This window comes from Artibeus jamaicensis, unplaced genomic scaffold (genome assembly GCF_021234435.1).
Source record: "Artibeus jamaicensis isolate MK-2021 breed Jamaican fruit bat unplaced genomic scaffold, CSHL_Jam_final contig_490, whole genome shotgun sequence".
Classification (NCBI taxonomy): Eukaryota; Metazoa; Chordata; class Mammalia; order Chiroptera; family Phyllostomidae; genus Artibeus; species Artibeus jamaicensis.
Window position 1 is genome coordinate 8,450,694 of NW_026521861.1, and position 15,166 is coordinate 8,465,859.

The following is a 15,166-nucleotide window of genomic DNA, read 5'->3' on the forward strand; positions in this document are numbered from 1 at the left end:
ATGTCAGGTCAGTGCTGGCCTGCAGGCCTAGTGAAGCCAGCTGGGAAAGGATGACTGTCCCTTTAGGTTAATAATTAGGCCTTTGGTTACAACCCTGGACACCTCAGCTCTCTCAGAGATTTGACCTTGGGTGGGAAAGTTTCAAATGCACTTGTCGCATGTGAGCCTCCTGAAGGCTCAGTGGAGAGCAGTGGGTGGGAGGTTAATGGGCCCCATCGACCCCTCACACCAAAAATTCAAGTTGGAGAGGTCCTATGATTCTCCCCTGCCCTAGAGCACAGCTTTTAAAAATGTATTTTTGGCAACTTTTAATTGTAGTATCACTCAGAACTACATACAGAAAAGTTGCAAGTTTAAGGACCATCCATATACCTTTTACCCAGATTCCCTACTTGTTTACATTTGGCTCTGTCTGTGAGTATGTCTGTCATCAGACTGTTCATTCATCTCTGTCTGTCTGTCCATCCATCTTTGACTATTCATTCATCCGTCCATCCATCTCCTGTTCCTTTCACCCATGTATGTGATCATCTGTGTGTGTGTGTTTTTTCTTCACTGTTGGAGACATATCTATTCACCCTTAACTACATCAGTAGGACTTTCCCCCAAACACAGATCTTCCTCTTACATAATCACAATAGAGTTACATTCCTCCCCAAGACTAGAATGACCACAGCATATCCTTTAAATGTTGGAGAAAAGGAGACCAACATTTATTTATAGAAGCCTGCTGGATGCCAGTCATTGCACCAAGGCATTTTATGTACATTGTGGCACTTTTGTCTTCTCAAGAGTCAAATGGAGTCAATTTGTAGTCTCCTTGTTTTGCAAGCAAACACACTCAGGCATGGAGAAATTCAGTAATTTGCCCAAGGTAAGACACTGGGGAGCAGATTCAGATCCGGGTGGGTCACACACATCTGGTGCCTGGCACTGGTGCCTGGAGACTGTAAGGCCACACACTCGATGTGTGTCTGTCCTGGAAGAGGCACCCAGACCTGTGTCTCCTTAGTTCATCTCAGTGTATCATTCAGCTGTTCCAGGCACTGTGGACACAGAGTCATTCAGGGAACAGCAGAGCTCACCAGCAAGGTGCTCACTGCTTGGAACTTATCTTCGGCCCTGTAAAGACGAGAAGACCACCGACACCTACAGGCGTGTCTGAAAGGTGAACATGCTTGTGAACATATTTGTGCTGACATACGTGATCACGTACAGAAGGAGGACAGACACGACACTCATTGGGACAGAGAGTGGGAGAGTCTCAGGTTTCCTGTTTGTGCCCAGCACAGTTTGGGAAAGTTATCATTATCCTGGATCTTGGGGTTTAGCTTGGCAAAGCTTCTGGGAGGAGTGGAATTTTAGAACTTAGAGCCACATAAGTTTGGGCATTTTACATCTGGGAAGGACTTCAGATACACAGACTGCCTCCCTCATTCTGGACACTGGGAAACTCAGGTCCAGGAAGGGAAAATGAGTTTGCCCTGTCATGCGCCTACTCAGTGGCCAAGCTGGGGCTTGAATCCAGGTCCTCCATCTTCCGGGATTAGGGTCTTTCTGCTACATTGAGAAGTCTAAGCTTTTCCCAGCCAAAACCCCTTTTAATCATTTACTCCTACCTCCAGCAGCCGCTGTCCTTCATTTCCTGTATGGAAAAGTTCTGTCTCTGCCAAAGTACTTGTATTAGTGAGTAATTAACGAGTTATCCATTTATGTTCATCAGAAACACAGACGCACCAGTCATGCTCTCTGAGTAGCCTAAAATCTAACCAGGGCCACTGCACTGATAGAGTCAAAATACTCAAAGTATGACCTCAACTCAGATTCTTCAAATGTCAAAAGTAATGTTTCTCCCTTAAGATATTATTATCTAAAGACTGGAAAGGACTTAGAATCCGATGTGGGGAGGCTCTGCCTTCAGGCCCCTCGCCCTGTCCAGATGAGAATAAGTCTACCAAGACATGATCTGCTTGGGGAGGAGAGGTAGCCAGTCTCTCAAAGGAGAAAGGCCCAGAGCCTTTTCCTCAATGGGCTTTTATTGGGTTCAGTTTGCACAGGAATTACAGGGTGTATATGTAAAACTCATCAATCACTGTCAGGCAGTAAGGATCAAACAATAGATAATATACAAAGAACTACGAGGGCTTATTCTGAGTCAGGGTCAGTTAACTAAAGGGCTATAAACCTTTGTGGAACAAACTCATTTTTCCTTCAACCCTTATCAGAAAACTGAGGACATTCTTAGCAAAGCAGGTTTCACAGGATTTTATGTATTCTTTCTTAGGTCTGATTGCCCCAGGGAACTGCTAGTTCCAGTCCAGGGCTGCAGCCTCCTCTGTCATTGTTTGAGGCTTAAGTCAGGCAGTGGAAGTAAGGCAGCCAAGAGATCAGGAGACTTCTTGCAGACAGAAAGAGGGCTCAGGCAATGTCAAAGCTGAGGGTGAGGGTCCATCACCCCCTTTTTCTCTAGCCCTTCCAAGTTCTTCCCTGAGGACCTCTTCGTGACCATGCCTGTCTTAGGTTGTTCCTCCCTTGATGAATCTTATCTGACATTGGCTAACTGGTCAGGCTCGAGACCAAGCAGGGTGAAGTAAAAGGGGGCAGAAGCGGTGCCCCTGCCAGGGAGATAAGCTTTGTCTCCTTAGTGGCTTATGGTCCCAAGGTCTCTCACTCAGCCTTAGCCATGGTGGGTTACAGCTTCTGAAACTAGGCAGGGTGGTTCCCCACAGCCCAGGCTGGGGATTACTGTGCAGCATTGTGCTGCCCGCTCGAAGACACTCAGGGTTATCTGTGCCACCCTCCCCCACCCCCACCGTGAACAAATTTTACTCCAGATGTACCACCTAAAGATGCCATTCTTCCTTCCTCATACCTGCTCACTTTCCTCCCTCCCTAACTTTCTCATGCATCATTTAGATCTGCCAGTGGGCACATGGCAAAAACAACCATGTTTATATAAAGTGGTCAAGAATACATTAAGGTGCCTTTATGTGTGTACGTGTGTACATATATATACACATATACATATATAGCTTTTAGAAATCAAATATGATTTTGAACCTAATCAAGTTTAAAACAAAAAGATATTTTAGATTGATGACAGAAAAGAATGCAGACTGAATTTTCCTAAATCAAATATTTGCAAAAGAATATACAGGCACACCTTGGAGATTTTGCAAGTTCGGCTCCAGACCACCACAATAAAGAGAGTCACTGTGTTTTTGTTTCCCAGTCCATGTGTTTACTCTATCCTGCAGTCTGTGAAGCATGCAGTATAGCATTTTGTCTAAAAACACAACATACCAGTACATATCCTTTTATTATTTTTTTTAGATTTTTAATTTATTTATCTTTAGAGGGGAAGGGAAGGAGAAAAGGAGAGAAATACCAATATATGGTTGCTTCTCATGCATCCCCTGCTGGGAACTGGCCTGCAACCCAGGCATGTGCCCTGACTGGGAATCGAACCTCGATCCTTTGGTTCACAGGCCTGTGGTCAATCCATTGAGCTACACCAGCCGGGGGCCGGTACATATCTTAATTTAAAAATACTTTCTTGCTAAAAACAAAATGCTAACAACTACTACCTGAGCCTTCAGAGAGTCATAATCTTTTTGCTGGCGGAGAGTCTTGCCTTCAACTTGTGAAAAAAATGCCACGTCTGCAGAGTGCAATAAAACAGGGTATGCCTGCAACACATAAACCTTTTTCTTGTAACTGGACAGGGCTTTTCCACATGCCCTGAAGTCAGACACAATAGGAAGCAAACCCTGAACAGAGAGTCTCCAGATTTTCATTTCATGGCTTACTTTAAAATTTTGCACTAAAGCACGCTGGTGCACTGAAGACGCCGCCCCTGGCCACTGGAGGTCCTGGGCCTCCACCCTGAGGGGTCGACACCTTGGCACCCCTAGAACCTACTTGCAGTCCACCAATTGGGTGAATACTGGAAGAATACTAATGATCTCGTGATTACTTTAAATGACAACAAAAGACTCCATAAAATGCAACTTCTATTTCTGATTTAAAACCTTGGGAGGAAACAGTGCTCATGGAATACATTTTTAAAATTTGAATGAAAACCTTAATTGAGGCCCATTATTTGAGGGCCTCTCTAACAAGTTCTGCAGCATGAACTCATCTTGTTCTCCGGTGACTGGCAGCTGTGAGGGTGTTTATTCTCCCAAGGCCTGCTCCACCGCCCTGCGGCAGCTTTTGTTGCACTCCCGCTTGAATGCAATGCCTCTCTCCAGTTGCTTTTTCAGTCTGGTGGATACAATGAGACAGGCACCAGCCCTTGTGCCTGGTCACTAAGCAACTGGAGAGGGGATTGGGCCCAGAACCACTCTGCGTGTCTCTCTGCTGTCCAAGCACACATTAGCCCAGGCCAAGCACAGCAAAGTCACGTGGGGCAGAAACACACCACGCTGGGAGGCGGTGGGCCAGAGCCCAGCCTCAGCCCTCCTGTTGATCAGCTCAGAGGATCGACCACATTGCCTCACCTGAGTGCTCAGCTGGGTCAGCCTCTTCATGGGGACCATTTCTCTACAGGGAGGCACTGATCCTGCCTCTTCATTGCCCTGCTCCTGTTGTCCCTGGAGAGCCCTGGGAGCCACCTGGGCCACAGACTAAGTCCCATTCCCCTCTGGGAAAGTGTTTGACCTCTGGACATCGCAGATGGGGAAAGGGGCAGTTGGGTTTCTCTACTTTAGGGCTGGATCATAAAAGGAGGTTATTAGATACTCTAATTGTCCTTAGCCCCAATGGGACAAGTAAGGGCTTTTTGTGGTAGAATCACACAAGTATTGGGCCTCACTAGGGATGGGACCTCAGACTTTCCCGCTGTGTTAGCTTAGCCAGCCAGCCACACATTAGTGTAATCAAGTGTTAAAGTTCACATTATCATATACTAAGTGGTGCTTACGCACATATAGGGTGTGCTATGAGAACGTGATTTGGGTTTAGAAAAATGGCACCCTTCTCATCCACGCTGGGTTGGCTTATGGTTACTGATTCTCAAATCCTCCTGGAGACTCAGGCTGATGAAGGTTTGCACGGACAGAACAGACACACCTCCTTCCTCCACAGCTTTGATTAGGCCTAGGTCTTAGCTTCCAAACTGTGTTCCTCAGAGGTGCCTATGGGACCGCCAGCTGGAGTGTGGCAGCAAAGGGCTGGACCCCAAAGTCTGTCTAGAGCATCTCCTCTTACGTGTCACATATCTGGAACTGGTCAGCAAGCTTTTGTTTGAAGAAAGGATTCCAAAGGCCCGCGAAGTTTGGAAAGCCACTTCCCTGCACTGCTGTGCCGTGGGTGTCTGTGTGTGTGCATTAGGGTCCCACAAATCCTGTCTACGTCCTTTTTTAACTCATTGGAACCTTTAAAAATATAAGTTGGACAATATGAAGTATGTAAGAAAAAGGTGACATGTCTCTTCCCTTCCTGATTTTCTGTTCTGCTCTTTGAAGAAAGCCAGTATTGACAAGTCGGTACACACCCTCACTTCCCTTTTGCTTCTGCCAATATCCTTTGACATTTTTGTCTTTGGGGAAATTTTCAGACAAACAGAAGAGTCAGCACTAGTATAAGGAACCCCATATCCCCACCCCCCAATTTCAATAATTATCAAAATTTAAGAAAGATGTTATTTATTTATTTTTAGAGAGGGAAAGGGAGGGAGAAAGAGGGGGAGAGAAACATCAATGCATGGTTGCCTCTCATGCGCCCCTTACTGGGGCCCTGGTCCGCAACCCAGGCATGTGCCTTGACTGGGAATCGAACCAGCAACCCTTTCGTTCACAGGCGAGCGCTCAATCCACACCAGCCAGGGCTGTTTCCAAATTTTTATGTCACCTTATAAATTACTGCAACAAATTATCCATGTACCTACATATTTACATACAGATGCATTTATTCTGTAGGGTGAATTTCCAAATGTGAGGTGGCAGGACCACAGGCTGTGTATGTTTTCAGTTTTACATGCTGTCGCTCACATATATTCTCAAAAGATTGTAGAAAACCTCCCACCAGCAATGTGTGTTTCCTCAAAGCCCTGGATGTGACCGTTCATTAAAAATGTTGTGACTCTTTTGCATAAATAGATGACATGAAACCAGTGTTTTGCGTGTGTGAATGGGGCTGTTTCTGTGTCAGGTATAGTTTCTCAGTCACTATTTGGGAGGAAGACGGTCATTAGGAACAGCTGGCACAGAGGGCACCGGGGAAATGTCCTCTGAAGACCAGCCACCGCTCTGTCTCTCCCAGTTCGTGCAGCGGAAGGCAGGCGCTGGCCGCGTGGTGCACATCTGCAATCTTCCAGAAGGGAGCTGCACGGAGAATGACGTCATTAACTTGGGGCTGCCCTTTGGAAAGGTCACCAATTACATCCTCATGAAGTCTACGAATCAGGTGGGTCCGCGCACGTTCACACCGGTCTGTACCAGCTCCGTCATGCATTGCTGTTGGTCTATCCGGCGCAATAACGTGTCCTTTTTCTTTTTTAAGAAGCTGTTCTTAACATAAAGAGGGAAACACAGGTGGACTCCAGTGGGTAAAGCACAGAGGTTTCTGGCGATGGTGGTGTTTTGCTTCCTCTTGTTTCACCTTACCCTTCTTGGGATGGTTACAGGCCTCTGTGGGTTGCCTGGAGGTGAGGAAGTGCTTTGGAATGAGGTGCTCATTAATATGGAAAAGCTAACTGGCCCCCAAAACAGATACCCATGAACCTGAGCACTGACCCCTAAAATGGCTAGCCACGGACTTGAGTCTTGACGGTATTACCAGTCCCCTGAGCTAATGATACAGTTTTAGAAAATAAAACTGAGGGCCTGGCTTTGGAGACAGCCGGCAACTGAGAACAGGGATTTTCACTGATTCTTGGTGATAGCATCCGAGCCCCTTGGGTTGCACAGCAGGGGAACAGGTGGGAACTGATGGACGCCTGGTAAGTCTAAGGAGCTATGAACCCTTAACCCTCGGGGACTGACTGAGGCCATGGGAGTTAATATGCTGGTCTTCATTTCTAAAGTCTAAGGGGGAGTTTATACAGAGAATGATGAGAAATAAAAATATTTTCTGTTTGCTTATTAATAATATTTTTATTTTATGAAGAAGAGTAGCAGACGTAAGAGAAATTCTTTTCTTAATCAAAGCATGAACTTTGCAGATAGCCACAGCAGATCATCAGTGGTCTTCCTCCATGGACCCGGGCTTAGGTTTTCCACTTTGTCTCTTTGTTCCTACTTCTCAGCATTCTATTTTGGGTAAATGTCCACAGTTCAGTTTGGAACATGAATGCAGGGAAAGTCATTGAATTACCGTATTTTGCCGTGTATAATTTGCTCCTGTGTACAATGCAAACCATGTGTTGTGCACATTATACATGGGATTATTATACCCATTATTATACCCATGGTGTGTAATCATTATACCCATGTATAACGAGCATCCTTATTTTTCCCTCAAAAATTTGGGTAAAAGAAAGTGCACGTTATACATGCCAAAATACGGTAGCATTACTCGCATTTGACAGGTGAGAACTACAGGGACTACAATGTTTCCAGGAACAAAGAGACACTTAGAAAGTTGGGTGGCAGATTTGAATACAACTAAATAATCTTGCCTCTAGTCGCCCACACTGTGCCATAGACTGTGGCAGTGTGCAGAAGAGTGTATCGGAAATTCAAAAACAAGGGTGAGGGAAGGAGGGAGGATGCGTTTGTTCAGGGGAACGGCAGAGTAGGCGCTCACAGTGAGGGCCCTTCTGTCACGGATCACTTTTCCTTCTCGACATCAGGGACCAGATCGGTACCAAGCAAACAAATCTAAGACACAGTGACAATGATGAACCCACCACAGCTCCTGGGGTAAACTGACAGGTCGGTCAAAACAACCTATTTAGAGAGTCTCTGTAGACACTGATCAAATGGAAAAGCCTATTTCTTTGTAAGTTTTAGTATGTTTCTTTCTTCATAAAGAAAGTGAAGCTCAGATACCCAGGGCTTGTGCCTCTGTCTTCTGCCATTGCAGGGATCGGCCCAAGGTCACTTGTGCAAGACACTCACTCTCCCCTGCTCTATGGCTTCCCCTGGGAAACTGTCGGTTAATGGACCCTCCCACCCCAGAGGGGCTCCTGCGGCCTGCTGTAGTCCAGGGTGGACATACATAATTAAGAACCATGTTTGGTAACCATGGGGATTAGGAGAGGGGCCATCTTATAATGAGCTCTTTTGGTGGAGTTAATAAATAGGTCTCTTTGAACAGATGGGATCAAAGAGAACTCTTCCTTGTACTGTTTTTTTTTCTTTTTATTGAGGTTTGAAATACATACTCTAAAGTGCACTAGTCTTAAGTGCACAACTCCATTAATTTTTTACATGTGTACACCCGTGTAATTACCACACAGGTCCAGATACGGGACATTCCCAGAACCTGGAAAGGTTTCTCATGCCCCCTTCCCAGTCAAAACCCCGCCCCTTCCCAGGGGGACGCTGAACTCTCACTTCTATCACCATTGATTTGTTTTGCCTATTCTTGAACTTCATATACATGGAATCATACCTTGTACTGGATGTTCTTTCCTAGGCCTTTTTGGAGATGGCTTACACAGAAGCTGCTCAGGCCATGGTCCAGTATTACCAAGAAAAATCTGCCATGATCAATGGTGAGAAGTTGCTCATTCGGATGTCTAAGAGATACAAGGAGCTGCAGCTGAAGGTAAAGCATTCCCTTGTTCATTCAGTCATTCAACAAGCACCAGCCAAGTGTCTCCTCGTGGTCAGGTACTGTCCTAAGTGCTGGCAGGAAGGAGAGGCCAGGAAAGATGCAAAAATTACCCACCGCCTTTGAGGATATCACGTGGGAAGGCAAACCATTATAACATGGCAAGAACCCTGCTCATTGATGTAAGTACAAAATGCAAAGGGATGCTTGAGACAGGATGACTGACTACCTGGGACTCACAGGATTTGTAGGAGAGTCTTAAAAGATAAAGACAGAAGGGAAAGGTGCTTGCTTTTCAGAAGTGGAAGTTCCAGGCATAAACCCTGAATGTAACCTCCTTCTCTACCCACGCAGGTCTTCAGTAACTTCTTTCCTCCATCGCCCTCCTTGTTCTCTCATTCTCTCCTCCGTTCTCCATATTTCTGTCTTCGGCCTCACTGAGACTCTCCTAAACAGCACATGACTGAATTGGCCACTGTCAGAACTCGGGGATGAATTCAGACAATTCCAAATAGGGCTTTTGTTTTTATTTTAGCTTGTCCTACATTTGTCTTTTCTTTGTTTCACTGTGAAGTACAACATGCATACAGAAAAGTGACTAATTGTGCACTACACTGTTTAAAAAGCACTAATGGATGAAATCCCATAAGCCCCATAAAACCACCCCCAAAGTCAAGAAACAGGACACCAAGACCCCCAGAAGGCCCCCCCCCCAGTCCCTCCTCACACTCAACCCTCCCCTCTCCACTCTTGAGACTTTGAGGATAAACATTTCCTTCAACTTACAGTTCTTCCACCAAATCTGCCTCCCGTAACAGTACAGTTTAGTCTGGTCTATTTTTGAACCGCATAGGAAAGGAGTCTGTGTTCTTTCATTCAACATTATGCCTTTCATCTTGGGTGTGTCTCTTTTCATTGCTGTATGAATTTCCATTGTGTGACTACAAACTTATTTACCCATGCCTATGTTGATGGACATTTTGAAGTGTTTCCAGTTTTCGGGTGTTAGGGACAATGCCGCGGTGACGTCCTCAAACATGCTGTCCTGTGCACATGTGCACCGACATGCACAGAACTCGGGGAGTAGAACTGCCGGATCGGGGGCGGGCAGACCCTCCAATTTACTGGATAGTAGCAGCTCTTTTCAAAATTAGTCGTCTCACATTTACACTCCTACTAGTAGAAACTGAGAGTTTTCAATGGTCCGTGTTCTCACGGATATTTTGTCTTATCTGACTCTTTAATTTTTGCCCATCTGGGGAGGGTGTGATGGTTTATCGTGGTTTTACTTTTTATTCTCGGTTACTGACGGAAATTGAGCATTCTTTTCTATGGTTATTGGCTATTCCATCTGGGTCTTCTCTGGTACAAGGTTTCTTTTCAAGGCGTTTGCCCTGCTTTTTTTTTTTTTTTTTTGGTGCTTCTGTTCATGGTCTGCAGGAGTCCACTTAACTAGAGCACTTCACCCATTTGGATTCATTGTCACTAATGCTAGATTTGTGTTTAAATCTACCTTCATCTTGTGCTTTCTACTGTCCTGTGTCATAGGGATTTCCCAGGTCACTTCAGCTCATCCCACACTTACCTGGGGTCCATTCTGTTTAAGACCCACAGCCCTCAAACTGCCTTTGAGGTTGACATCAGACAAGGGCTGGGAGGCTGTTTCTGGCCGGGACAGCGTTCTGGCAGGTCTGCATATGTAGATCGGGTACATGTCAACCAGTTTCCAAAGCCCCGATTCTGCTTTGCTTGCAGTCTTGCTTCTGAAGTTCCTTTGCCAACAGTTCTGGCAGGAACTGGCATTTTTTTCTGACTAATGAAAGCACGTGACTTTTCTCAGACAAGTGAAAGATCGCACCCCACTCTCCGCCCAGCTGGAGTTCCTATTCTTCTGGATTTTCCCCAGGGGCTGAAGTTGGATTTGTGTGAGGACTGGCCAGTGGAGTTTTGGTCTCCAAATACAGTGTTGCTGTAATTTCTAATTAAGATTAATAGCAGTACTCAGCCTCTCAAATTAAGGCACTGAGGCACTACAGTACCTTACCAGGGGAGGTAGGTAGTTTGGGGTGGTGAATGCACCACAGATTAAAAAGTCATATGGTCGAGGCTTGCGTTCAGCAAATGTTGTGCCCAGTGTGGGCAGTGGGCAGCAAGTGGGTAGCACCGTGGATGTGGAGGCAGGAAGCTCGTGGAGCTCAGTCTGTTTGGAGAAGAACAGGCAAAACATCTCCACCCACACCCTGTGAGCTACGCTGGATTGGAGGGTGGAGGTGCCACCCTGGGCCCTGCCCCTCCCTGCTTTGATGAGCTTGGACAAGCTGCTGTAACTCTGAGCCTCAGGATCCAGGTTAGTAAAGGACCATACCTTGAGTCCTTTGGTTCTGAGCGCCTTTTTCTTACATTGTCTCTTTGAGTCTCACACTCCTCCCTCCTGTGAGGTATGTAGGGTGGACAATAACAGTAATTATAACAGTACAACAATAAGAACAAGTGTATGTAGCTTTGATTGAGTCCTGTTACTCTGAGTCAAGCAATGTGCCAAGCACTTTACGTAAATACATTGTCTCCTGTAATTCTTCCATCAGTTTTGTCAAATAGGTAGTAGTGTTAAACTCACTTTCACAGATGAGGAAACTGAGGCTTGTAGAAGTTCGGTAACTGGCCCAAGATCCTAGTTACAGGAAGAGCCAGGATTAAAACCTAGGACTGTTTTGGTTTTGCACCATAGCCACATCCCTACACTGTGTTATTATGATCTCCATTGTCCATGTGAAAAATCAGAGAGAAACGTGGTAATTTGCTATAGCCACCCAGCCCGTACGCAGCAGTGGTATTCTAACAGAGCTTCTCAAATAGAACTTGTTAAAATTTCTATTCAGTAGGTCTCAGACAGGACTGTGATTCTGCATTGCTAACAGGCTCCCACAGCTGCTGATGCAGCTGGTCCTCAGAGCACACTTGGAGCAGCCAGGGTCTAGAACACACTGTTTCTCACCTTTCATAAGGGGTTTCAGCTCCCCAAAGCTTTCATACTGCCTCTATGTGAAAGCATCCCAAAGCATGTTTCAACTACACAGCAATGCATGCATTATGGTCCCTAAGTTGACATCAGCTAGAATTTTCTCAGCTAGAATCAATCAGCTAGAATTTGCAAGGAACAGAAATTTGTATCAATTAAGCAAGCATATTAACTAAAGTTAAAAAAAAAAAAGAAGAAAGAAGGAAAGAAATGAGTGAATTTATTGGCTCATGTGAATAAAAAGTACAGGAGTAGCCTGGCTGCAGGTATGGCTAGAGTCAGGGCCCAAGTCATGGTGTTAGGACTTGGCCTCTCTCCACGCTGCTTTCTGCTCCCTTGGCTTTTGTTTTGGGGTGTCCCTGGGATGGCCCCGGGCAGCCCCCGGCAGCCCCCGGCTGTCTCCTCTAGGTGGCGTGATGGCTTCATTGACTTCGGCAGCTCTGGTTTCTCATCCTCCCGTTTCCTTCAACAAGAGCGAGCCCAAGTTCTTCCTGGCAGCTCCCACGGAAGCCCCGAGAGTCACTCTGATCATCGGGCCAGTTTAGGACATGTGTCCTTTCCTGAAACAATCTCTATGCCCAGGGGGTGGCTGTGCGGTAGCTGGCGAGGTCCGTGTCACCTGCTGTATCCTCGGAGGAGGGGTGGAGAAAGGGAAATGACTGCGGGGAGGGAAACAGCCAAACACTGTATCCATACGTGTGTCTGAGCCAAAGGAGCCACCACATAGGGTCCCACTGGGGCTTGCAGAGGTGGGGGAAATTTTGATTGGTCTTTCTCCTCTAACCTTAGCTTTTGCTCACCAGGCAAAATGGAGGGGGAGAAAGAAGAGGTCTTAAGGCCCTTTTCATTTCCTGTCTTGCGTATTCCTCATGCCAAAATGCAGTCTCCCTAAACACTGTTCGTGGTGGAGGCATTTGGGGCAGAACCTGTCACATGACAGGTATCCAACCAGTGCATGGGATGAATGAGACAGAGAAAATCCTTAGCAGCAACAAGTGAGTATTTTTCTTCCTGCAGACCTGGACAAGAAGATTGAATTATTCTCTGGTTGGTTCTCTAAAACTCCCCCAGAAGGATAGGCTCTTACATGTGGGAGGGAACTTGGAATACTTTGAACCAGTGCCTCCCAGTCACTGCATCAGAGAATTGTCAGGGCAGTTTTTAGATCCTGCCAGATTTCTCCTTCAGTAGGTTTAGGGTGAGATTGAGGCTGTTAGGTGGTTTGGGGGCAGAGGGCCTGGTTTCAGAGCCACTGGCCTTGCCAGCCTCCTAGCCACACAGAGGGTCTCTGGCCCTGGGCAGCAGTCTTGGGGATGGTCCATGCTGCTCTCAGGAAGATGAAATCGGCAAACGATGACTGAGGGTCTCCTCCATGTAAGACTATGTGCCGAGAGCTACAGTGAGCGTGAGACATGGTCTCACACGGGGACAGTTTGTTGTCTAACTGGAGAGACAAGCTATTCTTGTGCAAAATGATACAAGATTTAAGCATGAGTGCATAAGTACAGGAGCTTGTAGAAGCTTAGTGACAAAAGGCAGTGTAACTTGGTTGTGTCAAGAAGGGAGAGATTACTGAGTAGGGCCATGAAGAATGAGACAAAGGACCCAGGCAGAGAGGGGGCTTCCGGGTAGGGGAATCGGGTGGGAAGAGATGCGGAGCCTGGACGACACAGCGATGCTGAAAACAACCAGGCCATGGCGGCAGCAAGGCTCTGACGAGCTCAGGGCCCTCCGGAAGGTTTCAGCATCTTCCCAGGACACTTGAGGCATGTGAAACAGCAGAGGAGGGGTCAGAGGGCAGGAAGCCCTCTCGCAGCTTCTTTCATGTTGGTCCAGCACTTGTGGTTTTTGTCAGCGTTGCCTGCCATGCCCGGAGGCTCCCGGTGGATGCCAGATGGGCCTCATTATCTCACCTCATAGATGAAGTAAGTGAGTCTCTCACAGGCAGCGAGCCTGGGCCCCAGATGACCCAGCCCGCTGGCGGCAGAGCCATGGAGCTGCTCTTCCTGGGGGAGATCCTCAGGCCTTGGTGCTTCCCTGTGAGTGTGACAGCACTTAGCTAGGACCACAAGGGGCTTGGCATCTCACCCTCGTCTTAAATGCAGCAAGATGACCGTGACCACTGAGCACTGTGACCGAGCACTGGGGGTGGTCCCCTGGGGAGATGTTGAGCTGCATCAGTGTAATCAGAATGGATGAAAAAGATGCTGTGTCTGGGATTTGCTTCAAAACACTCCAGGACGGGGCGGGGAAGAGAGTGGGAGTATCGGTGAAACAAGAGTGGTCATAATCCTTGATGATGGAAAAGGGGGTTCAGTATACCATTCTCTCTACTTTTGTGTGTATTTGAAATTTTCTGCAATAAAAAGGTACCCAGAACATCAGTGCAGACCTGCTCCATTCTCTCCCATTTTCTCTTTTCTGCAGTGATTATAACTTTATTTTACTTGCCCCCTTTACACCCTCAACCACAGGAGGAGGACAAGGTCAAGCCTAGAGAGAAAGGTTGAGGACTTCCTTAGGGCTGCGAGAAGTCGATATGTTATTTGAAAGTCTTTGGCCACTCTTGTCCCTTTCTCAGGTCTTTGGGCCAGAAAATGCCATCAATTTGGAATTACGACTTCCAATAGAGCAAGTGGCCGCCAGTGTTCAGGGTGCGGCGTCACAGTGCTGGTGACCAGCAGCCCTGGCACGCAGTCTTTGCAGGTCTCCCTGTTCTTCTCTGCTGCTCCATCCCTGCATCTCTCCTGCGGTTCCTCTGGGAACAGTTACCGTGGAGCACCAGCTCCACGCGAGGCTCTGTGCCGGGAGGGAGAGATGGTCCCTCAGTTTATTTTCTTGGTTGGCCTCGGTCTCTGCTTGTGGTCCAGGTTAAGTCAATAAAGGGGTAGCTGACAGGGCAAGCCCTGGGTGGTCTGGTGACCTCTAGGTGACACTTTCATACACTCCTAGAAGGTCAACCCTTACAGCTACGATCAGATGAGAGAGAGCATTTGCCAAACTCTGAGGCCTTTTTTCATGTGGGTATCCGGACCAGGGCTCAGTTCCTGGGCCTCTTCTTGAGCAGAGTCATACTGGCTTCTGGGCCTCCTCCTTCCCGACCTCGGGGAAGGCACCCTGCCTTCTCCTTGCCATTCCTTCCTTTTGTATTTCCCACAGACTAGAGGTCCCTCCTGGCTTGCACATTTTGCGTCCCTTCCCTGTGTCTCAGCCCTGACCCTTCTCCCTGAAACCACAGGAGATGAACCGTCCCTTCATTCTCTCCCTGACTCACAGTTCCCCAGCCCAACCCTCCATCTCAGGGCGGACACGGGTGGAATTCTCAGAGGGCGCAGAGAATTCCAGTCCCACTGGTCACGTGGCTCACTGCAGGTCTCTGGCCCTGGTTTTCCCATCTGTAAAATGAGATATGCGATGATCTCTCAT

General features: G+C 47.1%; 1 protein-coding gene across 2 annotated transcripts in view; it reads left to right on the plus strand.

Moving 5' to 3' along the window:
• RBM20 (RNA binding motif protein 20) overlaps positions 1 to 15,166 on the plus strand; it is a 200,183-nt gene that overhangs the window by 153,254 nt on the left and 31,763 nt on the right. For both annotated transcript variants that reach the window (XM_053668578.1, XM_053668579.1), the window contains exons 6-7: positions 6,265 to 6,408; positions 8,584 to 8,715. In XM_053668578.1, coding sequence (XP_053524553.1) covers positions 6,265 to 6,408; positions 8,584 to 8,715 — 276 coding nt within the window. The remainder of the gene's footprint in view (positions 1 to 6,264; positions 6,409 to 8,583; positions 8,716 to 15,166) is intronic.